General features: G+C 47.1%; 2 protein-coding genes across 4 annotated transcripts in view; one reads left to right on the top strand and one right to left on the bottom strand.

Moving 5' to 3' along the window:
- Positions 1-1,342: 1,342 nt before the first annotated feature.
- ANKS3 (ankyrin repeat and sterile alpha motif domain containing 3) lies at positions 1,343-16,849 on the bottom strand. 3 transcript variants are annotated; one of them, XM_082772868.1, is made up of 18 exons: positions 16,821-16,849; positions 14,345-14,445; positions 14,034-14,209; positions 13,462-13,660; positions 13,123-13,244; positions 12,331-12,412; positions 11,509-11,644; positions 11,038-11,196; positions 9,789-9,914; positions 8,480-8,595; positions 7,450-7,617; positions 6,859-6,983; positions 6,456-6,597; positions 5,714-5,886; positions 4,385-4,470; positions 3,401-3,484; positions 2,807-2,901; positions 1,343-2,577 (listed from the first exon to the last, which is right to left on the bottom strand). In XM_082772868.1, exons 3-17 carry the CDS (start codon positions 14,201-14,203, stop codon positions 2,819-2,821), a joined length of 1,971 nt encoding a protein of 656 aa, XP_082628994.1. In that variant the 5' UTR covers positions 14,204-14,209; positions 14,345-14,445; positions 16,821-16,849; the 3' UTR covers positions 1,343-2,577; positions 2,807-2,818. The 3 variants fall into 3 exon arrangements, 2 of the variants coding, with proteins under 2 accessions (XP_082628994.1, XP_082628995.1); XM_082772869.1 differs by lacking the exon at positions 16,821-16,849 and adding an exon at positions 16,132-16,600; XR_014318569.1 differs by lacking the exons at positions 1,343-2,577; positions 2,807-2,901 and adding an exon at positions 4,560-4,715 and having other exon boundaries at positions 3,436-3,484.
- Positions 16,850-18,689: 1,840 nt separating this feature from the next.
- The window catches only part of DNAAF8 (dynein axonemal assembly factor 8), a gene marked incomplete at its 5' end in the record, with an annotated part of 102,615 nt that continues 94,001 nt past the window's right edge, over positions 18,690-27,303 (top strand). The window contains 5 exons of the mRNA XM_082772108.1: positions 18,690-18,836; positions 21,346-21,459; positions 22,679-23,176; positions 25,990-26,086; positions 26,512-26,650. Of these exons, the coding sequence (XP_082628234.1) occupies positions 18,690-18,836; positions 21,346-21,459; positions 22,679-23,176; positions 25,990-26,086; positions 26,512-26,650 (995 nt within the window). The remainder of the gene's footprint in view (positions 18,837-21,345; positions 21,460-22,678; positions 23,177-25,989; positions 26,087-26,511; positions 26,651-27,303) is intronic.

Below are 27,303 nucleotides of genomic sequence, written 5' to 3'. Positions count from 1 at the left end.
ATCAGCATTTCACCTTAAGAAAACCCCAGCACGCAACTCAACAGGGCCTAAACTCATTTCTGAGCTACTGCAGAGACCTCTGCCTTTATTGTGCAGCTAGGACCTTTTGGGTGTAAAAGCAGCAGTTCCCAGCTAGGAAGTAAAAACGCTCACTGTTACCTATGCACTCTCCTCCTCCGCAGCTCTGGTACTGCCTGACTACAGGAGTTCCCCCAGCACCAACCCAGCCAGTGCTGCCAGGGCATCGCCTCCAACAGGGGCCAGGCAGGGACTGGGAAGCCATGGACAAGGCAGCCCCAGAGCCCTGCAGCCACGTGGGGGAGAAAGTTGGAAACACTACGTGTGTTCCCGATGGTCCTGAAAGAAATCGGTCAGGTTATTCACAATTCTACACCAGCTCCCTCCTGAGAAGCCCACACACCAGACACCAGAAACAGGTTTTCGGATTTTATTGTTTTAGCCAAGTCAACAAACGCTATTTAATTTGGACAGCTTGACTTCGGGTAGCACCAGACTCCCTGCTGCCTGCACAGCCACCCTTTCAGCACTGAATACTGTCAAGGCACACATTCAAGGGATTGCTTCCTCAAGGGAACACAGTTCTATAAAGCCCCTTCCCTGGTGTCCCCCTTGGGACACTATCACCCTTCTGAGCCTTTACAGCTGGGCTCCCAGAGAACCTTTTCTGTTGGGCTTCCTTCACACCTACACTGCGAGTCTCCAGCCTTCCCGTTCTGTAACAGGGAATGAAGGACAAGGCCCCAGATCCTGCTCCTAGCATGTCCTCAGTACCCTGAGCAGCTTTCAGGGATGCTGCCTCAGAATAATTGCCTCTGCCACAACAACAGTGCTTCAGTATGAAAGCTCCTGCAGCCTTGTCCTACTGCCTGCAGCACTTGGCACCTGCATACACCCATGTCATTCCCCAAACAAGGCACACAAAGGCAGCTTTTTCATTTCAAGAGTTAAACATGAATAGGGAGCACCATTCCCCAGCTGAGCACGCTGCCAGGTGCATACAGGCTGCGGCAGTGCAGGTGTGCCAAGTGGTGTACGTACCTGCCTCAGCGCCCCAGGGACGATTCACTGGGACAGCCCAACTGGATGTCACCTTCACCAAAGGCAGACTCATTTTCAAGCCTAAGTAGACCTGGGCAGTTGATCAGAAGGAGATAACTAGCTAAGGATGGAGCTGGGATGGCTTTTTGCACTTAATCACAAACGCTGAAGGTTAAAAAACAAAACAAAACTCAGAACACAGTTTCTCTCCCTTCTCAGCAAAGAGAAGGGGACTTCTCCAGACTCGTTAAGGCCACGGTCAGACCACAGGTATTCCCTCCCCACCTCCCACCCACCTTGGACTCAGCAACAGGCAGGAACAGAGCTGCTGCACAGTGCTGGAAGCTGTTTTCTACGATGGAACTGTCACCAGAGCCCCTGTGGCTGTTTGCCCAGCTCCAAGAGACCGGGCAGTCCCCTTGGGAGGGGGCCTCTTCCTGCACCATGCGGTTGCCCTTTGAAAACACACAAAGTGCCAACACAAGAATGCCTCAGCAGCCTTATTTCCTAGCATTGAAGCCTGGAAACCAAAGGCAGGCAAAGCTGGGGACTAAAGCTTAGCACTGCAGCTACATCTGCAACTGGGATATGATTTTATTTTATTTTTTTTTAAATCTGCCTCCCGCGTGGGGACAGATCTATTCCTCTGTTCTTGTTCTGCCCGCCTTGGCACTCTGTTGCTTGCCAGAGGCAAAGGAGACCAAACAGTCTTGAGCTTTTCCTTCCCTCTCATGTCCTTCCAGGGGCACATCTGCCTTGCAACCACTGTCAGTGTTGGGATCTTGGCACCGACAAACCTGACCACTGGAGTCTCTGCCACAAAGCTTTTACCACAAAAAAACAGTTATTTGGGAGTGAAAAACATGATCAAAAGCGACCCCAGAGGCAGGCAAGAATCTGAACTGAACCAAGGCAGGCTGGCTAGGAGAGATTTTGAAGTACAGATCCGAGACAGCAGTAGGGAAGTTGCTCCAGCTAGAGACTAGGGCTGTGTGAGCTTCTCTGGAGCTCACTGCAAAACATCACCCCCTCTGCTCACTTTACTCATCCACAACAAGCCTGCCCTCCTTATTGCCTCAGATACATTTTCTGTGTCAGCTCCTGAGCAACTACCAATCCACCTGTGTTGGAGGCCTGCAGGAGGGGATTCTGAAAAGGATAGCTGATTGCTGTAGGTAGCTGTCAGCTTTCTAACACCATGCAGCCCTGAATGACAAAGGCTACGGGGAGCTTAAGGCAGATAAACCCTTTGGGCTCAGTGCTTGTCCTCTTAACTTAACCTTCCAGTATGGACAACACATTCCAGGGAACCTAAACAACAGTCAGGCCCATACAGCTGCTGAGTCCTTGTCCTCTGCTGTCCCTCGTTCTCCCAGGCACATTTTCTGATGGCCGAGACCTTCTTCCACACATCAGCCAGCTCTCAGCAGAGCTGCGGTGCTGCCAGCACAGTGCTCACGCTCACTCTCCCAGGCACACTCAGCTTCCGGGTGGAACAGTCACCCGACGTCAGTATTCCTGCAGCCACCAGGAAAAAAACAGGACAGTTACCCTTCCAGGGAGGCACAAAGACAGGTTTTTCCAAATAAAAAGCCAGTCGAAGGGCACGTGAGGACGGGAGTAACGCCTCAGGGTGGATGCTCTGAGCAAGCACTGGGCACAAGCCACAGGTGGCTGTTGCTTGCTGCAAGGAATGATGCTCCCTCAACTCCCCAGCCCTTTCCAGCTGTCATCAGTTCCCACTCACCATCCTGCTTTGTTAAGGCTCTAGCCAGCTCTGCCCGCCCTGCCCTGGGGCCTGGAGCCTTTGGAGGTTTTGAGTCACAGTCTGCAGAGCTTTACCTGAGGACAAACCAAAAGGAAAACTCATCGTTAGCAACAGGCCAGCGAGTGGTAAAGAACAGGCTGCAGGCTGCATTCAGCCACCATTATCCTGCCTCTGTGCCATCCCCTTCCTTGCAGGGCCCATGGAACAAAAATGTGCCTGTTGTTGGGACAAGTTCCTGTCTGCAGGGCACATGCTTTGGGAACCCCTTCACATGCAGCTCTGATCACTGAGCAGCAGGAGAGGACAGCAGCAAGGAGAACACAGGGGGCTATGGATCCCCTTCTCTCAGTCTGGACCTGTCAGCAGATGCCAAGGCAGAGCCCAGTGTTTGCAGTGAGAGTAAGTGCAAGAAAATGCCTGCAACAGCTTCATAGCTGGGAGACTTCCCTGAACGAGAGGGGATTGTTCCCTCCAACCCCTACCACTGCCAAACCATCAGAAGCCTGCCCCACCATGCCTCCCCTCCAGCACAACAGTCACTTCACATGACCAGCGTCCTCTCCCCCACCTTACCCATTTCTCCCACACACTTCTCTAGAACAGCTGACAGCTCAGGCAAGCTCAGAGACTTCAAGGAAGGTGGCCATCCTTCCCGCACTGCAAGAAAGAAAACACATTTGTCAATCTGCATGCTCTGCAACAAAGGAGACAAGGGCTTGGTGTTGCTGTGAGGTGTCTACACCTAAAGTGGTTCCAGTTGAGGGTTCTGAGTCACATGTGAAGGGAACTGGAACTGCCCACAACAGAAACCGAGTTTTTTCCCCCAGTTATACCACTTGTGATTCCCCCACCCCTCAAATACTGGCTTGGTCGCACAGTAAGACAGATCTCAAAGATTAAGTGTAGCAGACTGAAATCGTCTCTGATTACGTCACTTTTAAAACACAAGCAGTGAAGAGCACATCATGTAGGGCAGCAGGACCATCTGCTAGCTCCTTGTGATCGGGAGCTGGAGAGCCAACCCTACCCAGCCACGTACAGCCGTCTGCCTCACTACATGAGCAGCACGATCCACCAGACGGGGTCACTGAACCAGCCACTGTTTCTGATTCAGACCTTGCTCTAGCGCACAGTGCAGTAACACACCTGAGGGGCCCACAGTGCAGTGCAGGAAGGTGAAGCCACAGGATCTTTAAGCACGACTGCCACTGAGTGCCTGTGCTACAGCTCTACGTTTTTATCCAGAAACACCTACCAGACCCCAGGACTTCTGCCTTGCTAGAGATCAAGAGCTTCAGAGAAACTCTGCTGCAGTGACAGCCCAAACTCCTTGGATACTTCAGATGCTTTCCCCAAGCGAGACTTTTTTTTATTACACGTAAGCATTTACCTGCTTACCTAGCATTCCAAATCACACCTAGCCTCACCCTCTCAGCACTGAAAGGCAAGCACACAGCCTGCTCTAGGGTCTCCCACCGTTTGCCCATCCCCTGCTCCTGTTTCCTTGGTTTGATGAGCTCTCCCCCTTCTTCCCCAGACACACTACTCAACTCTCACCGGTTCCCAGCTGCACCTTTGTGTCCAGCGCTCTGCCAGCTGCTTGCTCTTGGGTTAGCCGGGAGGACAGCTCTGCTTGACAGGATCTGCCAAACAAGACAAAGCCTGTCAGAAGTGCACAGGGTGGTTTCTGGAACAGCATGCCGGTCTGTGCCCTCCTACATCCTGCAAGTACCTGCTTGGGATGCCGAGGGACCACATCTAACGCCCTGGGTTACAAACTGCTCCTTGTTCCTTCCCAGGAAGAGGAAGACGTGCCCCAGACAAAGCTCGGGGCGCTCTCCACTGTGCCCCATCTCCACAGCAATCTCTGCCCCTGTCCACAGAGGAGCTGCGGGGGGAGAAGAGAAGGAGGGGGTGGGGTGAGCAGGAGAAAGCCTAAGCCAGGGGCTGCATCTGGTTAATATGAGAATCAACCCCAGTCCAATGTTTCTAATGGGCAAATGAAGCTACCTCAGGACAGTCATCAGGGGCACACAAAAGGTTCTCTGGTTAACATCATCATGCTATCAGCTCAAACAGTGCAGCCTCAGCTCCTCAGTGGGAAGAGTGCTCTGGGAATATCACTCTGCTGTCCTTTGGAAGCCAATCCCTGGCTTGGAAGCGAGCTGAGCCTTCTCCCTGTTGGGCTAGAGACTGCAGCAGTAGGACCACTGTCACTTTCAAGGACACGTCAGTCCTATCGACTGACAGATCAGGGCCCATGACAGAACAGGGGCTCAGCTGGGGCACGGAGAGGAGTACCACAAAGGCAACAAAGGACATTATAGCAGGTAGGGGAAGACTGAACTCAGAGGCAGGGCAGGCTTTCCTCTGTTAGGCATCAGAGCTACTAAAAGAGTTTTCTTAACTAGCCAGGGTTGGCAACTGGAAGTCCTTTGATACTCTTTAGAAGTTAGAAACTCTTTCCTGCATTCTTGCAGTCACCAAGCCACATGCTCCCTATTACTTGGGCCTCAGATAAGCACTTAGGCTTTTGGTTCCAAAGGAGCTGAGATCCTTCAACTTTGAGTTGGAATAGGAGCGCTCAGCACTCTGAGAAAAACAGCCCATTTATAACTCATGCCATTTATATGAATTAATATATAAATATTCATTCTATAAATGAAGCCCATTTATAAATCAAGGGTTCAGATCTGCTCACATGGCCATGACTTTCCACTAGAGAAAGCCACAGAGGATCCAGAATGAGTTCAGATGCCTTGTGAGCTGTCCTGCCTTACCCTAAGGTATCACCTGTAAGAGTGACAGTATGACCTCTGATCTCTGCATAGCCCAAATCCCCATTTTCCCCATTAGCTTCAGTGACATTTGCTGGGAAGAACTTACTTGATCTGATCCAGTAAGACCCCAGCATCCTTGGTGATGGCCTGAGCCTCCCTGAGCTGGCACTGGATGGCATTCCAGCTCTCATCCCGCTCCATCAAACAGCTCTCGGCCACTGCACGCAGCTTCTGCTCCTGGCACACCTGGCCCTTCATCACCTCCACCTCTTCACACCTCTGCAGGAGAAAAGAGGGCAGATGACTCCACTGCAAGTAGTGTGCATCACTCCAAGTCCTGTGCATCACTCTCATAGTGACTCCTCTGACATGTCCCTGCTGTTTTAATGGGTTTGGCAACCAGAGGGTCCCTGCAGAAATGTGCCAAAACCAGCAGAAATGGAACTGCCCAAGATTTATACACTGAACACAGATCCTATCCACACCAAGACCAGCTCCAAAGTTACAATTTCCTCTTGCTCTCCTTTACCAAAGATATGCGGAAGACCCAATTTGCTAAATCAGTAGAAGCCCATCTGCAGATAGCTGCACAACTTCATGTGAAGTGATGCTACCAGAAAAAGCAGGTATTCAGTTCCCCTCACCCCCTTCATTTTAGTTCTCAGGTAGATGCAGAGGGGAAGATTTGCATTTATGGGGTTAACTGATCTACTCAACACCTAGTGTGTCCTCTGGAAGTTATGCCTGTTCCTTTACCCCAGTCCATTAGAGGCAGAATGTAGAAACACACTACTGGTCACTCACTAGACCATGAAAAGCCACTGAGCAGCACCTGGCAGACTTCTTACCTTGTGCAGCTGAATGGCCAGCTCCTGCATCTCAGCCTCCAGCCGATCTGCATAGGCCAGCTCCAGGGCATCACTGGGCGGCCGGGCATTGCTGTGCCATCGGGCAATGGCAGAAGTCATCTTCCTCTTGGGTCCAAACAGGCTGGTGGGAGAACGACAAACTGTCAGGGAGCAAACATTGCATTGTCCGTGCCCAACAGGATGCCTGGAAGACCTTTGCAACCTCCTGGTTCTTCCAAGGGCACCGTCCACAACAAAAGCTTGCTGTGGCCAAGAACTAAGAGATATCAAAATTGTGTGGGAGACTTACAAAACAGAGAAGCACTCACCAGCTAAGCTTTCTTTACCAGGTTGCATTTGTAATTTTAAGGGAAGAGATAAGAACTACCTGACAGATACTCACGTGATGCCTATTTCCTTCAGGTCACTCTCTGTGAGGGTCAGGAAGATCCTGAGGTCAACATCTTGCTCCTCAAACACTTGCAGGTACTTCAGGCACCCAATCTGCTCAAGGAACGTTGCCAGGTCCTGCAGCCCATACAAAAACTATTTATGCTCTCACAAACAACAGCATCACCTCTCGTCTTCACCATAAACATCTGCTTCCTCTTGTAATTGTTATGCCTTCCTGGGTTCCAGCATGTCATGACTTCCCCTGGCCTGTGCACTGCAGCTACTACCTCTTGTAACAACTGAGGAAGAGACAGCTAATGGCCCACCATTTGCCCTAGTGCCCACCACAGCCCTGAAGGATCTGCAATATCCCTCCAAGCAACATCAACACCTAAACCAGCAGTTCTTTGTACAAGACATTGCTCTTTCACAAGTACTTGATAGTGGGCAGGGGGTTGGCATCAAAGACATTTTGATGACAACTTTCCTTTTATCCAAGAAGGCCAGGAAAGCAGCTTGAACAATTTCAAAGAAACCTCCCAGGCTTGCTACAGTGATGTGGTCTGCATCATCTCAAAGATAGCTTTCTGTCCTCAGTTACCTGGGGTCCTGTATAGGCAGGGGGCTCTGGAAGCATGAGGTGCTGACTAGAGCCTCCAGCTTTCCCTGGGCAGTGGGTCCACTGGTTATCACTGTTGCTGTAGCGATTCTTGACCTTAAAGCTTTTGGCTTGTTTCCGACTTGGAGGACTGTTTGCGTGGTCGGAATCCTGAAAAAGAAAGAACACAACAGGGAATGTAAAGGTCAAGGACAGTCATGCAAAAGGTGCCAGGATCGCTACGTCTAACAAGTGCAGGCTCCAAGCTTAAAGCTCTAAATCCAGACAATGGTCTACAAACACAAGCAATGATGAATATAAACCTTTTTAGAAAGGGCTGAATCAAATCACTGTCAAGATGGCACCTTGTTATAGCACTGCTCTAGACTGGCCTGGAATTAACAGGCTCTTGCAATTCCAGCCTATGAAGCAGCATGCGGGAGCAGAGAGCAGCACCAAATCCTCCCCAAACCAGTACAACGCGCTGAGTTCCTATTTGTGAGAAGCACCTCAAGAAACAGGATCTGTGTTCCCAACCCTTCTACATACCCGCCCAGAGCTGGCTCTGGGGTGTGAGCTGTGACTTGAACCACTGAATAACTGCTATCCTTTTCTGTATTTTACACTGCCAATGTAGCATTACTGTGCTTCTCCAAATCTTATGATACTGCCTAATATCTCACCACGCTAAAGGACTGACCCAGCTCTAGCAAGGGATGTCCTTTACAGATTGCTAGATAGATACTGCTCAAAAAAAAGAGTTCAGAAGCAACAGAGAGAGCTTAAAAACCATCCACTCAACATCAAAAATCTACTCGAGTGAATGCTTTGATAGTTGGCTACTAGACAGAGATCAAACAAAAACCAATGTGTAATCTTCAAATACAGAAACTTGGTTTCGTGTGCCTTCATGTACCTTTTCTCACCCAGCCTGGTAATGCAGCCTTCTGTGGAGGTAGAATCATAGGAGGCTGTGGAAGGGTGACAGCACAGGCCAAACTGAAAGCAGAGAAAGGAAAAAGGACAACCTCACCTCATTGCTTTCCAAGGAGCCTTCGCTGCTGACCCCCAGGGCTTTGGTCAGGCATTCACTACTGCTGCTGCTGCTCCTGATGGTTGCTAAGTTGTTGGTGAAGAAAACATTATCCTCTGGAAAAGAACAAGAAAAAAAAAGTCTTGAGATTGAGCTTTATTACACTCAAGACTATTTTTGCCACACAACAATCAGGGAAGTCTCCTGGAAGGCATAAAGGAAGTCTTGTTATGGGTTTCTCCTTCACGTGCAGTACTCATGATTACAAGACAATTCTGAGACAGATATGTCACAAGTCTGATCCCATGCACTAGTCTTTCTCCTAGTCTGCTTAGTACCTCAGAGAGCAGGAAGGCCAAGTGTATGTTTGTATTTCTGTGAGGCTCTTGGTGACAGGGTAGACAAGTGGATTATTACCTACAATAAGCCCTCACTCCCATTACTGAAATCCATGGAAAATCTCTCTGAGCAGAGCCAGCACAGTGCCACATTACCCTCTATTAGTTTAGGAACTGCCCAGAGATGCTTTCCTCGTGCTGCTTCACAGAATCGTAGAACAGTCAGGGGTATCTTGAAGGGTATCTTGTCCCAAACCACGCTCAAGCTAGTCACCGAGAATCACGTAACGGCAACATCTCCAAGAAGGGAGTCTCCCACCCATCTAGGCACCCTGTTCCAGTGTTCAGTCACCCTCACAGTAAAAACTGTTTCTTTACGTTCAGAGGCAATTTCAGTTTGTGCCTGCCACCTCTTGTTCTGTCACTGGACACCAATGAAAAGAGCCTGGATCTATCTTCTTCACACCCTCCATTTGGATTTGTACACACTGACATCCCCACAGAGCCTTCTCTTCTTTACACTAAACCACGTTAGTGCTCTCAGCCTTTTCCTCAGAAGGGAGATACTTCAGCCCCCAACATATTAATGGCAATTTGTTGGACCTCTTTTACAAAGGGAGTGTCTTACTCACTCCAGAATGCCTCCCTTCTGCCCCTCCAACTCCAGGTTCTGGGATTTCTCAAGGTCAGTCCTAGTACTAAAGAGAGAGGTGAAGGCAGCATTCAGAATGGTCTTTCCTCTCCCTGCCCACTGGGGCGTCTCACTCTCTGCTTGAAGGGTCAAGCACAACCTGTTTCTGGCCACTGGTACAATACTATGATGCTACAGACTCAGGTCAGAGGTGAAGATCCAGTGACCACAGCTGCCTAACAGCTAAACAGATCAGAAAGTGAACACAGAAGCCAAGGGGCTGGTCCCACACCCAGGTGAGCTTTGCAAATAGATTATTTTTTCCAACACAGTGATTTACCCCTGCTGCTGCTGCTCTCCACATCCTGCTCGTTAATTGGAGAGGTAACATCCCGGTTCCGGATACCATCTGCTTCACAGCTGCCATCATCATTGAAGGTAACATAGCCCTGAGGAGGGACCTGCTCTGTGTGCACGAAAAAGGGAGAAGGAACAGAGTAGTTAAGATTCAAGTTACCAGGGAGGTCCCCCGGGGAGGTTCCAGCAGAAAGAGCATTCATTCAGGGATTTCAAAATAATCAAGAGATTGTCACTTCAACTAGCAGAATCCATTTTAAAAAGCATAGGGGAAAGAATTCATATACATAGTTTCCCTCACACAAACAAATAGCTGGACTTTATTTAGATGGTGGCATTGATGAAAAGTCAGAGGAAACAGCCTTATATCAGAGCTGTACCTTACTTAGCTTTCAAGCATTTCTTTTTATCTCCACACCCACACTAAGTGGAAAAACATCTGCTTAAGAGAGCAAAGTGCCAACTGCGCTTCACCCCCCCAGCCAAGCACACTGTAAAACAAACCCTGCTGCACCTGTGCTAACATCCCACTACCATTTCAGATGCTATTGTGCTGATACAGTCACTGCCCATGGTGTATGCATCTGTGTTGAGAGAACGAACCAAGTTCTGACTATGCTTTTAAGCCCATATTGGCTATTTCAGAAAACTGGGTAACAGCCCGAGGAATACCTATAGCTACGACACATGCATGAGAAGGCAAGTTCATACCACTGCATCCAGTGGTCGATGTCTGAACTACAATGATCTTTCTCTTGGCCTTCTACAAAGGCCTTGAAAACTTTTTTTTTTTGAAGTGGTACTTCAACCATCAAGGAAAACAAAGCTGACAGGTCCAGGTGTAGCAAATTTCCTTTCATTATCAGTTATTTTCTGGATTGTGTGACCTCTTCCTTTGTCATCAGCCGAGAAGGGCTCTCAAGCCTTTGAGCCCACCTCAAAAGAGAAGCTGGGCTGTTTTCAAGAGTGAGGGGGAACAGTAATTGAAGTAAGAGCGGTGCTTGTTCTACAGATAATTTTCCACTCGATATCCAGCTCTCAGAAGTGCATTCAGCAGACTTTGGTTTTAAACCAGAAGCTCTATAGCCTTGTATGAGGGAGTTCACTGTTTTCCTTTTTGTATAAACCATGCATAGAAAAACCCAAATGAAAAGAAAATTGTTGGCACAGAAATAGCTGTAAAGCACCTGAGACCATGAAGGACTCTCAGTTAGGCTTCAAACTATTCTCACCATAGCGAGACTGCTTCTTTCCCCCGATTCCAACTGCTGTTATCTTAGCCAAAGCCTGGGGCCCATCATGGATGCTGGGACCCTTGGTCCTACGAACAGGTCTCTGTCTCTGGGGAGCAGAACACGATTCATCTGAAGAACTCAGCTCTTCATATTTTCCTGTAGTCCAAACAAAGACTGTTAGCAGCATGATAATTCATGTACCTACTCATTTACTACTGGTCCTATAAAACCAATGAAAATAAAAAATGAAGCGTTAAAAGAGAGGGTGAAAGTTCAACTAGGTCAGGAAAGGGCCAGCAGGCAAGAAAAAAAGTGTTGGAGCTGTGCCTCTTACATCCTAAAAAAAATACTGGTATTTCCAAGACAGACCAGCTAATATTACCCCATATATAAAATCCCATACTTACAAGACATCAAGCACCTATCTTCACGTTCTACCTTAAGATGAAGGAACTAAAACCTGTTTACCTGGACCCCTGCAGAAGACCTTGGGTACTGGGGCTGCATGCAAGTCTATCAACCCCACAATCTTCGTATGTCCATACTTCATAGCCAGTGTCCGTGCCGTGGCTCCAGTGTTATCTCTGACATCTGCTTTCACTCCCTATAGAAAAATGGGCATTTGAAGTGTTCAGAGCAGATAACTATTACTTAGGTATTATATAAAAATTAATTATTAGAATTTAAAAATTATCTTCAAGCAAGCTAAAGAATTGTCTTCATTTCTCCAAGCCTATCAGAAATACAGGCTCATCTTTGGTAGCTCAAGCTCCACTATGAATTCCTTGTTGCCTTTCTATCTGGTTTTCCCAATCCCCAAGGAGGCATATGGCTCTTGTGCATTGCCACTGGGAGCTACTTAGTTTTATCTGAAATGCTTTGCATTGCTGCCTCCTTCTGGAAGTAAGCTGGACCAGCTAAGTGGGCTATTAAAAACTGTTTAACATCAAAAGACATGAATGCCAATAAACTTTAGGATAGACTTAAGATTCCCAGTAGTCCAAGCACACCAATCTGTAAATTCACTGCATTAGCTGCTTCCTAATTCAGCCAATATTCAGTCACATCAGACTTTCTCCTCCTTGTGCAAGACTAGCAGTGCACAGAGTACGAGCCTTCAGAAAACAGCTACTTTTAGAACAGCCTTGAAATTCATTACTTTAGATCAAAGATGACCATCAGTGATTAAACAACACTTAGAACTGTTATGGTGTTAGCCTTGTGGTTCTCCCTCTCTGAAGGCTTAAACCACAGATTGTGAGCTTTACAGAGATCTGTCCAGACACTTACATGATTGAGAAGATATTGAACAATTATCTCATGGCCAGAAGCAGCTGCTTCCATCAGAGGTGTATATCCATACACAGGCTCCCTAGAAAGGGAACAAACACACATGGACTACAGTAATCAAAAAATGCACTGCACTCCTTGCCATATCATTATAAGACACTTTCAGCCTCCACCCTTAGCTGATCACAAACTATACAGCATATTGGCTATATATATATATATATATATATATATATATATATATATATATATATATTACACACTGCATTCTGGCCTATCTCAATAAAATAGATGCAGAAAGCGTTACCCTGCACAGCAACATGCTGCTCCTCCAGCTGCCTGTCTGCCTTTAATTGCCAAAATCTATTTTTCAGGAGCTAGCAAAACCGAGAACCTCTTGCTGTCCCTAGGCAATTCAATACACAAACGTACAGGTGGCTCCTAAGTCACACGAATTTGCTGCACACACCAAAAACTAGAAACTGAACTTGAGTTCAGGAACAGTTGCACCTGTTTTCTTTTGGAGTTTATCCCATAATTAAGCCAGTAGTAAATCTAATTGCTCTTGTACTAGTTTAAATAAGCAATAGCAACATGGGCAGCCTCCACTGTTCTGTTTGCAAGTCACCTGTCCTTGTACTAGCTAATAGTGTACCACACTTCCTAAAGCACAGGGTAGAAGACAAAAGCAGGTGTCTTCTTCCTGTCTGTGTTTGAGTGCATTCATACATCAACTGTTGCTTTCCTATCTGAAATAGGAAATCTTTTGCAAAGTGATAGATTCCTCCTTACTTGCAGTTGGCGTTTGCCCCGTTGTCGAGTAAGAACTTGACCATCTGCTGATGTCCAGCACTGGTGCAGTGAAATAAGGCTGTCCAGCCGTGAATATCTTTCATCTCCAGCTCTGCGCCTTGCTTCAAGAGAACAGAGAACGTTCTTTACTGCATCCCCTCTGCTGGATCTCTTAGCCACTGCCCCTCTGTGGTGTGATACCAAGAAAGTTTAAATCCCTGTCAGGAAGCTGGACTCAACAGAACAAATTGCAAGCTTTGGTCACAACTGATGGAGAATTCTACCCTGTGCATTTAAACCATGCAGTGTGGCTTTACAGACTTATTACAGGATACGCACCTGGAGGAGGAAGTAAGCAACACTTTCATTTCCACAGCTGGAGGCCAGCATGAGCGGTGTCTGTCCTTCTGGTGTCGGGATGTTCACATTCACTCCTGCTTCCAGCAGCAGGTGCACAATGGTGTCATGGCCAATGTAGGAAGCATACATCAGTGGAGTCCAGCCACCACAGTTCCTCTTATTCAAATCCAGATCTCCACTAAATAACAGAAAAGAATTCAGCTGCACTACTGGCCTGGAGATATAGCTCACAGCAGATTCCAGCAGTCTCTGCTACTACCACCACATTGAAAGAAGGCTGAAAAAAAAACAGTAAAATCTAGCACTGAAGCCTGCATGGGAATTCCTACCAGTTCTGGAACAACATCCACCAAATCACCAAAGAGATCGTCTTTAACCAGCAGGATTGCCCCCTTTAACTGTGTGCCTAAGAACACATCAGGAGTTCCATGGTGTGCCCTTCTTGTAATGTTAGGCAGACCTGTACGGCAACCAGAGGGGAAAAAAAAAAAACAAAAAAACCCTAAGTCCCTAAGTAGAAGAGAGCTGTGCCCTCTCCAGCCCCTTCTTACCGCTGGATACACTCCTGCACCACTTCATACTGGCCGATGGAGGAGGCCGTGTGCAAGTCCAGAGGAACATCCAGTTCTTCCCGACAGATCATCTGTCCGACCCCATGCCACATGGAGAGGCTGCGGCTCAGCAGCTCCGACTCGCTGGCTTCATCACTCAGCTCCGACATCCCGCTCTGAGCAACCAAAGCAAAGCAGAACTTTGAGCTGGCTGCTCTCTGTCCTGCACTGAGCACTGCCTCACCCGGGAGCTCTGAAGCTCCAAGGCTTGGAGGCAAGGTCACCTCAGAGGCACAGTTTCAAACTCCTACCTTTACTTTGATGGCCTTTGTAGCCTGAAGCAATACGACTTGCCAAGGAGTTTCTGCTGGCAGTTCTTTCTTGCTGCAGTAGACTCTGGGATTTGAACACGCTAGAAAAATAAAAGCCAATAATGCTAAGAACATCTTTCAAATCTCATTTTAAAGGCTTCAGAAGCACCGGCTTTATTTCCTCCCCTTCTGATCAAAACATGCCTAAGGCACCTTTGGATAGCTTCATCAAGAGAAGACGTTAAACTTCCATTTAAGTGCTGAGAGCATGCTTAGTGCTATACAAAAGGATGCAATTCTCGGTCTGCATGTTTTATAATTCAGAGAGAATTAAGAATCAGTGTGTCAGGAGAAGCACCAGAAACATCTGTCTTGCACCACAGGATGGCCCTGCCTAAACTAGAATTTGGTCATTAATGCTGACAAGTGCCCGCTGCTCTCAAAAGTAGTTAAGATCACCTGAACAAGGTGCACACTTTCTCATGTCATCAGGTTATAAGGAGATTGTTTCCGCACTTCAGCAGCAGCCTGGTCCTACTGCTGTGAATCTTGGCAATTGCTGAAATGCTTTGAACAGCCGTGCACCTGCCCATTTGTTATCTGACTGTACCCACCACTCTGCAGACAGTAACTTAATTACAAAGCTAGCACAGTTTCGGGACTGTCTGAAAGGTTTATTTTCCATCCCTAGCCTCGGGGAGCAATTGCAAATTAATCATTCTAACTACTCGCAGGAGAGCATTCTCATTTGGCACTTCATAAAAAGCTCTTCAACACAGCTGCATCTATCAGCTGTGGTCTTCAGCTGCGGTTTCAGGCTACATCTGAGTCAACCCAGTGGGAAGTGCTTTGCCATCCCTCTAGTCTCACTGCCTCCCATACAGCACTTCTGGGGTTTGCCAGATCCCACCACACACTACGTTGGGCAGCTGAGCTAACCGAGAAGCATTCTCTCCTTCTTGAGAGCTTCTTGCCAGTTTAAGTCCTCAGACTAATTCATCAGGGGGTCACACAAGTGCCACATTTGGCATCAACGAAGGAGAGACAAAATGTGTTTTTTAGCAGCAGTTGTTCTTTATGTTGCCTTAGATGTAACAGTAGAAAACAAACATGCTTTTGAAAACAATCAGTAGTCCTCTTCTCACAAGCACCAGCCCTTTTGCTTTGCCAAGATAAGCAAATCAGCTTTAACTCCGACCTCTTTTCTCCCCCACTGGAGATTCCTCCCATATCTTGCTTCCCCTTCTGCCTTCTTTAACTTGCTAGGACCACAAAAGCACCACCCATTCTACCTAATCAGCACGTGTTGGTAATGTCTGATTCCTTTCTCAAGGCATCACCTATTTCACCTGATAACAGCAATTTCTATTACACTGGCAACGCAGGGGCCTCATGCGGGAACACATAGGGCTGAACACAAGTGAAAAACCAGAAACACCCTGACCACCTCACAATCAAAACACAAATATCTAAGCAGATAAGCGAAACACAAGCAGGAAAAGTAAGAGTGTTTCTCACTGCAACAAACCAAAGCTTTCACTGGAAGGCAACAACGCATGTTTGCAGTCAGTTAAGAGCTAAAGTCCATGACAGTTTGTACGTGCACGTTCAGGTGAAAACAGAGCTCACTGCTCTCTCAGCAGATCTTCTTTTTAATTGGAAACGTTTACCATAACACCCAGATGTTCAGCCTTTACCAGAACCCGCCCTGTGTCAGTTACAAGTTACAAACACAACTTCAGCAAGATGTCAGAGCAGCACTGATACAACTGAAAGGTTGTACCTACCGCCTGGCTCCAGGATATTCAGGACTCCCAAGCTCCTTCCTACCACCCTGACTTTAAAAAAGGCAAAAAAGTTTCACCCCAGACTAAACTGAAACATGGTATCAGCTGTGAACACACCTGAGAAAATACAGAGAACAGCTGAAGGAAATACAGAGAAGAGCAGAAGTGATCAGAGTCCTAAAGACTAAAGAGCAAACTGCCTGAATAGGGTTGTCCAGACTGAAGAGCAGAAGCCTGGAGGAGATGTGCGACAGCCTTTAACTGCATAAATGGTTGCCACAGAGAAAAAGAGAGGGCAGAAACACCCTGTGCCTTGGGGCCGCAGGGGATATGACAAGATGTAACGGGCTTCAGTAGTAACATGGAATATTTTGGCTGAAGACCGCAGAAACCCTTGGGTAAGTCAGAAGAAGCGCACCAGGACAGAGAAAGGAATTGTTAAAATTATTCTGAAAATTGCCACCGCCACGCAAAGGGCCCGGCCCGGCCCGGCCCGGCCCCGCCGCCCCCGGTCCCCCCGAGCCAGGCCCCGAGCAGGGCGGCCCGGGCCTGCCCCACCGGCGGGGGGAAGCGGCCCGGGGGCTGCCGCAGGGCCCGGCCCCGCTGCGGGCGGCCGCAACCGGAGGAGCCCCCGGGGAGAGGCCGAGCCCCGGCCGGGCCCCCCCTGCCCCGGCCCCGCCGCCCCTCACCTGCCGCCCGGTGAGGCGCCGCTGCCGGAAGCCAGCGCCGAGGCTGCCGGGAAGCAGCGCCTCGGGACTACAACCCCCAAGAGCCCCCGCGGCGGCAGAGCCAAGCCCCGCCCCCCTGCGGGTAAAGAGCCAATAGGAGGCGGCGCTCTGAAGGGGGCGGCACGGCGAGCACCAATGGGCTCCGAGCCCCGCGGAAGGGCGGGCGGTTCGGCGGGCGTTGAGGGAGGCGGCGGCGGCGGCGAGGCAGGCGCGGGGGTGACGCGGCGCTGCCGGGGGCCCCGGGGCCGCGCTCCCGCCTCCCTCCGCCTCACGAGCGACTCCCCCCGCGCCTCGCCCCCTGCCGGGACCCCCGGGGCCGAGGCCGGTGGCGGGGGAGGGCGGCGGGGCCGCTGCCGGGAGGGGAGGGGCCGCGCGGGTGCTGCGGGCCGCGTTGCCATGGAGACGGGGCGGGGGGCGGGGCCGGCCCGGCGCCATCTTGGCCGCTGGGCGCCTGTGGCGGCCCCGCTTTGCCCCGGTCCCCTCAGCGCCGTGTGGAGGTGCCGGGGGCTCGGCTCGGTTCCTGCCGGTTCTTTGTCGGGCCCCGTGGCCGGGAGCGCCGCCCCGCGCCGCGTTTCCAGCCGCCGGCTGCGGTCGAGCCGCCAACGGCCGAGGCGGGCGTGACAGAAAATGTCGGCTGTGGCGGCGGGCGGGGGGCGCGGGGTCGCCTCCTCAGGAGGCCGCGGCTGTTCTGCGCCCACAGCAGGGCTCGGCCCCCTCCCCACCCCCCGGAGGACGCTGTGCTGACAGCTGAGGAGCCAGGTCCAGAGCCCTTCGTTTTGGGAAGGCGGCCTTGTGCCTCTTGAGCCGTGGTGGGCGGTTTGGTGTTAGCCCTGTCCTCGTAGTGAGCTCCTGCTCGCTGCCAGAACGCAGTGCTCCAGCCTCGGTGACTTCTCCCCCTCTACATAAATCAGATCCCAGCGTAGGCTTACAAACACTGTGTGAGAGGGGCACATAAAGCAGTTGCAGTGGCCTTTTGTGAGCTGTAAACTTGCCAGGACACAAGATGGGTTCAGAGGAGCTCTCAGTCCATGCCAATGCAAATAACAGTCTAATCCTCTGGACAGTTAGTTCTGTACTGAGGAACATACAGTCACAAACCTCTTAACCTTTCTCGCCAAACAGTACTGATTTATTCCTGCTTTTGATTCCCCAAGAAGCCATGCAATTTTGGCATAAAAACTTAAAAGCAAAGGTTTTCCATGAGGGTTAATTATTCAACTTGCTAGCACAGCAGTAGTCCCTTGATTCCTCTTGTGCATCAAGGAAAACACAAGGAAGGAGTCTGCTTTAAAAGTCCTCTAAGAGGTCAAAATCCAAGAGCGTGCCTGTTCTCAGCTATTTTTGTACAAATCCAATGACAAAAAGCAAGCGTAAATCATTTATCTATTGTTGGATCAGTGAGGAGGGGAACATGAGGGGAAACGGGAAAGAGGAGTAAAGAGAGCAGAGGTGTCGGTCTTGTCCTCCCTCCCAGTGCTGGTGGTGAGAACAGGCTTTCCTAAGAACACAATGACAAGCCAGTCCAGCTAACAATCCTGAAAATTCTTTATGAATGAGGGGCTAAAATGGCCTTGGAGAGGCCCCAGTTGTGCATGTGTACGGGGAGTGGGGCAGAAAGCTCTGAGTGCTGTGAGTTAAGGTGGGAAAGAGTGAGTCCAGGGATGTAGATCTTAATGTTCACTGCTGACCGTGAAAACCCCGGGAGCGCTGAGAATTCTGCTGACACTGAATGCACACACTTTGTTCTTGCTCTGTTCTGTTGTTCCCTTGCTTTCTTTCCTGTGGTGTACTTAAGTTCATCTTTCATTTGATTGAAGGGAAGCTGTTCTAATGGCCTCAGAAGGGCAAAGTGAGGATACAGAGCACCCACCTGAGCCTCCTACAGCCCCTGTTCAGAGTAACAGAGCCTTGCAGTGGGGAGCTATACTTGCTGCAGTGAAAGATCAGCTCCCATCTCTGGACTCTGACACTTCCACAGTAAGCACTGGAACCTGCCTACCTTTCTCACTGTCTTTTAGAAAAAAAAATCTCAAAATCAAGGTCATCTTTGCCTAGCATGTTATCCTTAATGGTGTACTTGTGCATTCTGAGTATCATTACGGTGTGCATAAACCCACAGCGTTACCTCTAATTGTCAGTGTAATTGCTATCATTCACTGTGTTCTTCGGAACCTCAAAGTGGGACTGATTTCTCCAGATGCTGATATTGCTAGGTTGGGAAGGGGCGGGTAGCAGACACCTTGCAGAATGACCCCGCATTTCTGCTTAGTTTGTTCAGTCAAAAACACAGGATGAAAGAATCATACAACTGATCCAAGATGAAATGCTAAGATTTTATCCTTGAGAGTATTGGGTTCCTCGTTCTAATAATGTACTGGCCAGGCAGTGGGCCCATACAGAAAGTTTTTCTATGTATGAGGATCACAGGAAAGACATGCTCCTGAAGCCTTTGTGGTCCCCCGGAAGAAGCATTTGTCTGGTATTTGATTCCTGGATTCTACTTTTTTTCCCTGCCTGTAATTCTCACAAAGCCACATTGATTTTTGTTCTTCAGTTCTACCTGCATTGACTTTTCCGAGGTGATAGTGGGTCTCAAGACTTGATTATTAGTGGCCTCAGGTCCAAATCAAAATATTTTGTTAATTGTCAAGCATGTAACTGTGAAAAAATGCTTTTGAACTCTTCAGGAAATTTATTTAGGAGTTATATTCCAATTTAGCATGCCCCTTAATGATACAGAGGGAGTCTTGTGAGCCATGAAGGAGTCAGAAGTGCCTTCATGGGCTATTTATTGCCTATTAATAATCAGTGATGAGAAACAGTGTGATGGAGTGGATAAAGAGGAGACACGGGTTCCATGACCTGTTTTCTGCACCTGGCTCTATCAGGAACATAGGTGTTGGACAAGTTATATGGCCTTACTGTTTCCCAGTTCCTCCCTACCTACATCCTGGGTTAGTTATTTAAAGCAACTGTTGCATTTGCAGGCGTGTCTATGCAGTACAGATTAAACGTCAACACTCAGGAATGATTTCTAGTCATTCTTGTTTTTTAAGTGTGCAATAAAGCTATGGCAGAGAGATAGCTTTGTATTTTTATGCTAAATACCAATCTATAAATCGCATTGACCATTTTTTTACTCATAAAAAATCTCCAAATCCTTTGTTTCTATCACATGTGGAACAAATTTCCTGCTGCAGGAACTGCTGTAGTCTATTTGGCATTTACATACTACCCTTAATTTACATTCAAAGGATCTGCTTGTACAATCCCTCTCCTGCTTAATGTAAACCAGTAGCCTGCTGAGCCTGTGGTTTCCCTGCTGCACCTTTGCCCAGTGGTTTCCACTTGCGGGAAGATGCATTTGTGTGTCTGGGATCTGTAACCTCAGCGGGCTGTGCTCCTGCATCGCAAGTGGCACTGACAAATAGCGTCTTTTGCCCTGCAGTACTTTCATTACCTTCATATGCATTTTATTAAGGGGAAAGAAGTTACGTTGCGCTTTCGTCTACATTAGGAAAAATTAATTTTGCCAGAGAGAGTTCTCCACAATGTGGCTTAGTGAAAATAGACACTTGCAAAACAATGAGACAAGCAGGAAGCCAGGGTCCTAACTGCAGGAAAGCTGCTTATTCTCTCTTTGTTGTCTGTGCGTAAGAATCCATGTCAAACATGCACTTTACGTTCAGAAAAGAGATTTTTAAAACTATTTAAGCTCTGTCCGACCGAGTATAGATAGTGATTTACATTCTGAACAGTGAATATCAGAGCCTTGAGTGCAATAACAAGCCTTTATCGCCCTGACCAGCCTCACCTGGAGCTTCCACCCACACCCACTGGCCCAGCAGCTCTATTTAAACTCAGCCCTGGGCCTTTGCTTTCAGTCTGGGCTCTGTTAGAGGAGCGCTGGTCTTCAGCCAGAGATCTGCCTTGATCCAGGCTTTGACTGGTGAATTGATTTTTCACTTAGCCTCAGGCATACATCCTTACTGCAGTCTGACCTTATAGCATGGGTTCTTAGCTCCACGTGCCCACTGCTTCTGGCCTATCTTGCTTATTCCTCTTAGGTAGTGAGGTTCTGAGTCCTAGCTGGTGAGGCACTTACGTTTCTGCCTGATCCTCCTTTAGGGAGCAGCTCTGCTCTTGCTGCTTCCCAAGGGGTAAATAAGGCGGTAAAAAGAATCATTTAGGATCTTCAGGGCTTGCACACCCCTTTCAGTACTTTGCTCAGAGGACTGTTAGTTACCACACTCTGGGGCAATTCAGTGTTTTACCTGTTCTTTACTACTGTAGCTTGCTCAAATATTAGGCTATTTTAAGACAGTCTAGGTTGCTGAGTGTCAGGCTGTCTAATAGAGATGTGATTGAGGAGAAAATGGTGGTTTCTGAACTTCAGTTGGGTGGTGACAACATAGAATTTGTTACCACAAAACAAGCATTTAAGTGAAGTTTAATCTTCTATTTAACTTTTCTTCTCTGTTGACAGTCTGATTGTGAGAGTGATGAGGAGCTTTTTATCTTCCATCGAGAGCATCCCAACTTAATTCCTGACCTGTCAGAAGAATTGCTGGAGTTCTCCCTGGAAGACGCTGACACGCAGGTTGTTGGCTGTTGTGAGCAGGTTGTATTACTGTAACCCCCTTTTCGTCTCCTCTCCGGTGTAGGCAGCTGCTGTTATCTGACCTATTTGGCTGAATAGCGTGACAGAAGAACATGGTCCCCAGTACCTTCTCCCGTTGGAAATTAGGTCTTTTTTTTTTCTATATATAGCGACCCTTTTAAGCTTTCTCTGCTTGTGTGCTTTCAGACTTTTTTTTGGTCCCATCATCTTGTTTTCATTATTTTCCTTTTACCTTTTTTAAGGCTATGGCACACCTTAGATCCTAGTGATGTGTATCCCACCTTTTCTTTGTTAAATACTAGTCTTCTCTTTGCTTGTGGTCCTGTCTCAAGATGATGTGTGTCCCACCTTTTCTTTGTGAAGTACTAGCCTTTTCTTTGCTTGTGGTCCTGTCTCAAGAAACCTTTCAGTCTCTTCTAAATCTAATGAATTTTATTATGGTTAATGCACATGATGGTGCATATGGAGTGGGAAGGCACAGTTTGTCATGTGAGAACAGGTGCCCAGTTTCTAGTCAGAAAGACCACGCAAGTATTCGTGGGTTGTCAATAACACAGAGCCCTTAAGGCAGGCGATGCTGCTCACTGAGTCTGTGGACTTCTCTATAATAAGCTCAGTACTGGAATGTTACCTGCAGCTCAGCTGAAGCCACAGCTGTGTGTTAACAGCAGTGCTGTGCAATGGCTTCTAAGTTTTAGACAGCTTGAAATGGTTTCAGCCACCATTTTACATACCTAGAAAAAGCAGAATTCCTATTGGCAGTGTACTAAGGAGGATGAGTAGGGAGTTGAGCCCTTGTACCGGTGTTCTGAGATAAAATGATTACATTGCATCTGCACTGATGAAGACTAGGTGTCATGAGAAGCTGGGAGAGGAGCCACCTGGCCTTATTTTGTCCTGGAAGAACTAACTTACTGCGCTGCTTTATCCCCATTCATTTATCTCAGTGTAAGAAGTGGCGTGTAATGAGCAGATGTAAGGCAAATTAATTTCAAGGGCGCTTCGCACATCCTGAAGCTATAGTCTTTGCAAAGTAAACAGTCTTACTGTTTTCTGTGATGGACGTGGTGTGTGCTGCTAGCAGATGGTGTCTGAGTTGGAGTTGCTATCTGCCAGTCACTTTGTTTTGGTTTATTGTCAGCTTCTTTAGCTCAGGGAGATGTGACTTTGTGCATGTGTGTATTTTCTCTACCTGTAGCAAGTGAAGGAAACAGGAAGATATCCATGGGAGATCTGGAATGGAGATCTGAAAAGTTTTGGCTTTCAGAAAAAAACAGATGGTGCCCAAGTTAGTGCAAGAGAACATGTACTGGTGATTAAAGATGAGACTTCCAGTCTTGCCAGCCATGCTGAAGAAATTCCAGGCCAAAAGGGAGCTGTTTTTTCTGAAGAACCTCTTGCAGATTCCACAGATGGACTTGAAGAGCAAGAGCTGGGCAGGCAACAGGCCAAGGAAAGAGTGAACTCTTGGCTTAATACAGCATCATTAGTGGAAGAGCTGGGCAGTAAAAAAGAAAGGAGAAAGCTGATAAAGACAAAGATACTCTCAAAAATATATCTAGAGCCATCACCAGGCCAGCCAGAGCTAAATGTCAAGCCTCCTTCCCATGGCATGAGCGACAGTCTAGAAAGAAGAGTTAAGGAAGAAACTTCTACAGCTGGCCACCTTCAAGAACAAACCCATCTGTCCTCGCAGGTGAGCAGCCCAAACAAATGGTTTTAGAGTGCTGTTTGTGAGGTAGAAGGGCTAGGGCATTGTTTGCATAATCTTACTAAAATACAGAACCAAAATGCTAAATTCTGCACATGCCACAGCATTTTTCTTTGTTGTTGTCCCAAATTTGAGTTTTGTTGGGTTGTACGAGATACAAACTGCTAAGAAGCTTCTCTTTGTCTTGTGGAGCTGCCATTGACAGTCTGTAATGGTAGCAAAAGTTGCTGGTCAGTGGCATGGTTTGAGCTCTCATTCAGGAACACCAGCCACTGCAGCAGTCCGTGGGAAGGTAAGGGATCTCTTCTGTTTGCAGGCTTTCTGTTAAAACAGTGAGCTTTCTGGTTTTCCAGTATCTTGTCTCTTTTGCAGCAGTGTAGTAATGCTGGAGGTAAGAAAAGAGCAGTCAGGGTTCCTGAGATCTTCACTCTTAAAAATAAAAACCAAAACCATAACTTTTTGATGTTGGAGCTCTGCTAGTACAGGCAAAGAGTGACAGTGCTTGCCTTTCTTTTTGCATTGTGCTGAACCATTTAATCATGCCGTTATTGGAGGGATTTTTATTTTGCAAGTGGTTCTAGGTTTAATTCCCAGCTCACTTAGCACGAGTCAGTTGCTCTGTTACTTGGAGAGGTGTGGTTTTGCCTTTAGAACATGTTTGGTATCGCTGACTTTAGTGAACTGAAGCCTGATGCTTTTGTGTGCGTTCTGAGACCAGGCTTGGTGTATTCTCACTTCACAACAGTGAGGGCAAAGCTGCATCCTTTGCATGCATGGCATATATGTTTAGATTTGAAATCAGATTGCTACTTCCCAGCTCAGCAAGGTACCTCAATTTGTCAATTAAAATTGTTAAAACTAATATGTTTGGAATCAGAAGAAATTATATTAGTTCATTTGAGAAACATTTTTTTTCTTCCTTAATGAATATTTAAGTCCCTCTCTGTGTTTGAAATTTAATCCTGTAGATCTTCATTTCTTACTCTTCTGTACCCTTGCAATACCTTACGATAGTCTCATTCCTATTAAAGCATAGGAGGATAAAGACTTACTACTGCAAGTTAGATGATAATTTAGTCTTTTTATTGTAATAGTTGATATTCAAGCAGTACTGTTGAGTGTCGGTTGCATCATAGCATAAAAGCACGCATGGTCTTTCCCTCCAGGCTGTCCGATAAAACAGCACCTGTACTGAACCGTGATGTGGTTCTCCTTGTAGCGAGCTCAGCTGTCAGTCACTCGCTCTTCCAGACCAATACATCTCAATGATGTTGTTGAACCAAGATTAGCTTATGGCGATGTGAGAGACTTCAGCTTGTGGTTAGCATCAGCCTTCAACATTGCATCAACTGTGGCCTGTAATATTAAAACAGATCTGATCACGGTTCAGCTATGCGCAAAGATTTATTGCTCTGGAAAGAGTGAGAATCAACTCTTGATTGGGAGGGGCAAATGACTGAGGTTTTTACAAGGTGAAGCTGTTTTCAAGGCTGATTTTGCTTCTCTAAAGTCCATAAACAGTCACACAAAACACAGGGTAATTCTAGTTGTGACATAAAAAGAAATTGGCTATTATGACAATTAAAAAAAATATATATATAAATACTTTTAAGTTCTGGTGCTTCAGACTAGATGTGCATATCTTATTTTAAATGAAACTTCACATTAAATATTCGGAGGGGAAAGCAGGCAGTGTCTGAAATGCCTGGGAGCCTTTGTCATCACAGACTGGTTCTCATACCTAAATGGGTGGTGTGCACAGTGAGCGTATCTTCAGCCAGTGTACGTGTGATTTGAGCTAACAAAATTGATGATCCTGTCTTCAGTTTGGGATAAGCAGCTGTGATATCCCAGCTTATGCTGACTGGCCTTGTGTCAGACCATCTTTTAGCCTGTTTCACTATCTACAGTGGTTTTCTAGAGTCTGTATCAAAGGCATTCATGATTCTCAGAGAAAAAACCCCAATGGATGTGGATAAGGCAGCTGAACAGAAGCAGTATCCAAAGAGATAAACACATCCTGTTCTTTACAGCACTTCTCAGTGGATCTGTTTAACAAAGCAAGTTAGGGGGAGTGTCAGGGACTTCATCTTTCTAAGATGGTGAAAGGGAGAGGAAAATAGTACTTGGAGGGTGGGCAGAGGAAAATAAACTGCAGGGATCTGGTCCTGCTGGTGGCTTTGAGGGATGCAGGGGCACACATGCTGTTGAAAAGACTCTCCCTGCATGTGAGTACATGTGGAAGGCTAGGCCATCTGGAGGATATAAGGTATGTCCCAGTGTATGGAGGGAAGAGTCAGGTGGATATTTAAGGTGGGCTTCCATTTTTTCCTTTAAGGAGCTGTCAATTCAGTCTATTCTGGAAACATCTTCTAGACACTGCAGTTTTTTTCAGGTGGGGAAGGAGAAGGTTCTCCACCTGTGTTATATCTGAATGAGCATCAGTTCATTCGGAACAGTTCTTTTAGTAATTATACTGTGCTTGCCTATGCAGAGCCTTGCCAATAACAGAAAAAAGCCCTGTTCAAGCAGTACATATCCCTTTGCCAGTCATGCCAATTTTTGAGGCTTGTGTTTAAGCAGCTATATCCAGAGTGACCCAGCAGTTCATGTACTAGCAGGTGACAGTAGTGCAGTGCTCGGGATAAGTAAGGTAAAATTTTGTGTCACTTTTGTGTTTATGTAAGGCAGAAGAATCAGATGGAGTTATCACAAAGTGTGCAAGTCAAAGGAACTCTTATTTAGTAGCAATCTTTTGGTGGTGAATTTTCCTTCACAGTTTGGTTCTCTTCTTTCAGAATATTGAGAAATGGGATCTAGACAAGATTCTGGAGGAACAGAAGCAGCAGAAAGATAGCACTCATGCAGAATTTGCCTTCTCTTCAGCAGATCATGGTAATACTGCTAAATTAGTACCAACTTTGCTGAAAACATAAAAATAAAGAAAACTCAGCTTCATATGTTCAAATCATTCCTGCAGCATCTTCTTGAATGTTGAAACCATGGTAGCTTTTTGACTGCCTCTTTAAAATGCTTTTTTTTTTTTTTTTTAACCGATTAGCTTCCCTTAAGATTCTGTCTTGCTTTTGTAGCTTGCAAAAAGTGCTTTGTGGCCTGTCATAGCCTAAGAGTGAATCAGAGGCAAGACAGATAAAGGTTTGGAGTGAATTTAGTGAGAGGTGATTTACATCAACAGTATTTTTATCCTCCTCCTTCTGACAGGCTGTAGAGAAATGTGTGCTATTATAACAGGGAAAGGGTCTTCTGCCACTGGATCACCCAATATACCACAAATGGTGACTTTTGTTGTTGTCTCATAGAGATCTTCAGGTGTAGATCGGAACATCAGCTCATGGAAAAACTAGCAGAGCTGTGTGGCCGGCAGTCCAGGACAATGTCGCCATGCCACAGGAGGCCATCAACCAAGATCTCCTCTCAAGAAGAGCAAAAGAATAAGAAGTAGGTCCTTTGCTCCAATCGTCATGTACAGTAGGTAGCTGCAATTGGTGGTAGAGATGCTTGGGAACTCATGGTGTTCTCTAGGTTCTTTTCTCTCTAGCCTCTGCAGAAAGTTTGTGTTGTTGTTGGAATATGTTGTAGTGGCGTTAAAAGACAATGACTCCGTCATTCATGTACGTTTGATAATGAACAGGCAGTATCCTGCCACCTGAGCCTTCTCTACCAGTTCTGTTTAGATCTTGCCAGACTTGAAATGAATGGGAAAGGAAGAGGAACAAGGCTGAGCAAATGATCATGGCCATGTGTTTTTTGTCATTTGGGTTAATTCTAAGGCTCTTACTGGTCCTGATTTAGCTAAAATACTAATTTAAATACTAACGTTGCTAAAAGTCTCCTTGCTGGCAGAGCAGGAAGAGCCATGAAGATGACTTGTACTTTGTATGCTCTGAAGGATAAAATGGACTTGCCACAGGAGGCAGAGAGAAAAAAGGGGCCTGGTTTTGCTGATTGACACTGGGATCTTATAAGTTATTGGGTACAGTAACTGCCTCTCTTTGTTCTACAGAACAATTTGACAGCATCAGTTTTTAAGAACTAAATATCCCTCATTTTGCTGCCTGTGACCTGTATTCCTGGCGGGGAGCTGAATCTTT

Source organism: Aythya marila (assembly GCF_965140915.1).
Source record: "Aythya marila genome assembly, chromosome: 15".
In the NCBI taxonomy this organism is placed as follows: Eukaryota; Metazoa; Chordata; class Aves; order Anseriformes; family Anatidae; genus Aythya; species Aythya marila.
The sequence above is the reverse complement of the archived record's forward strand: the minus strand, read 5'-3'. Positions and strand labels throughout refer to the sequence as shown.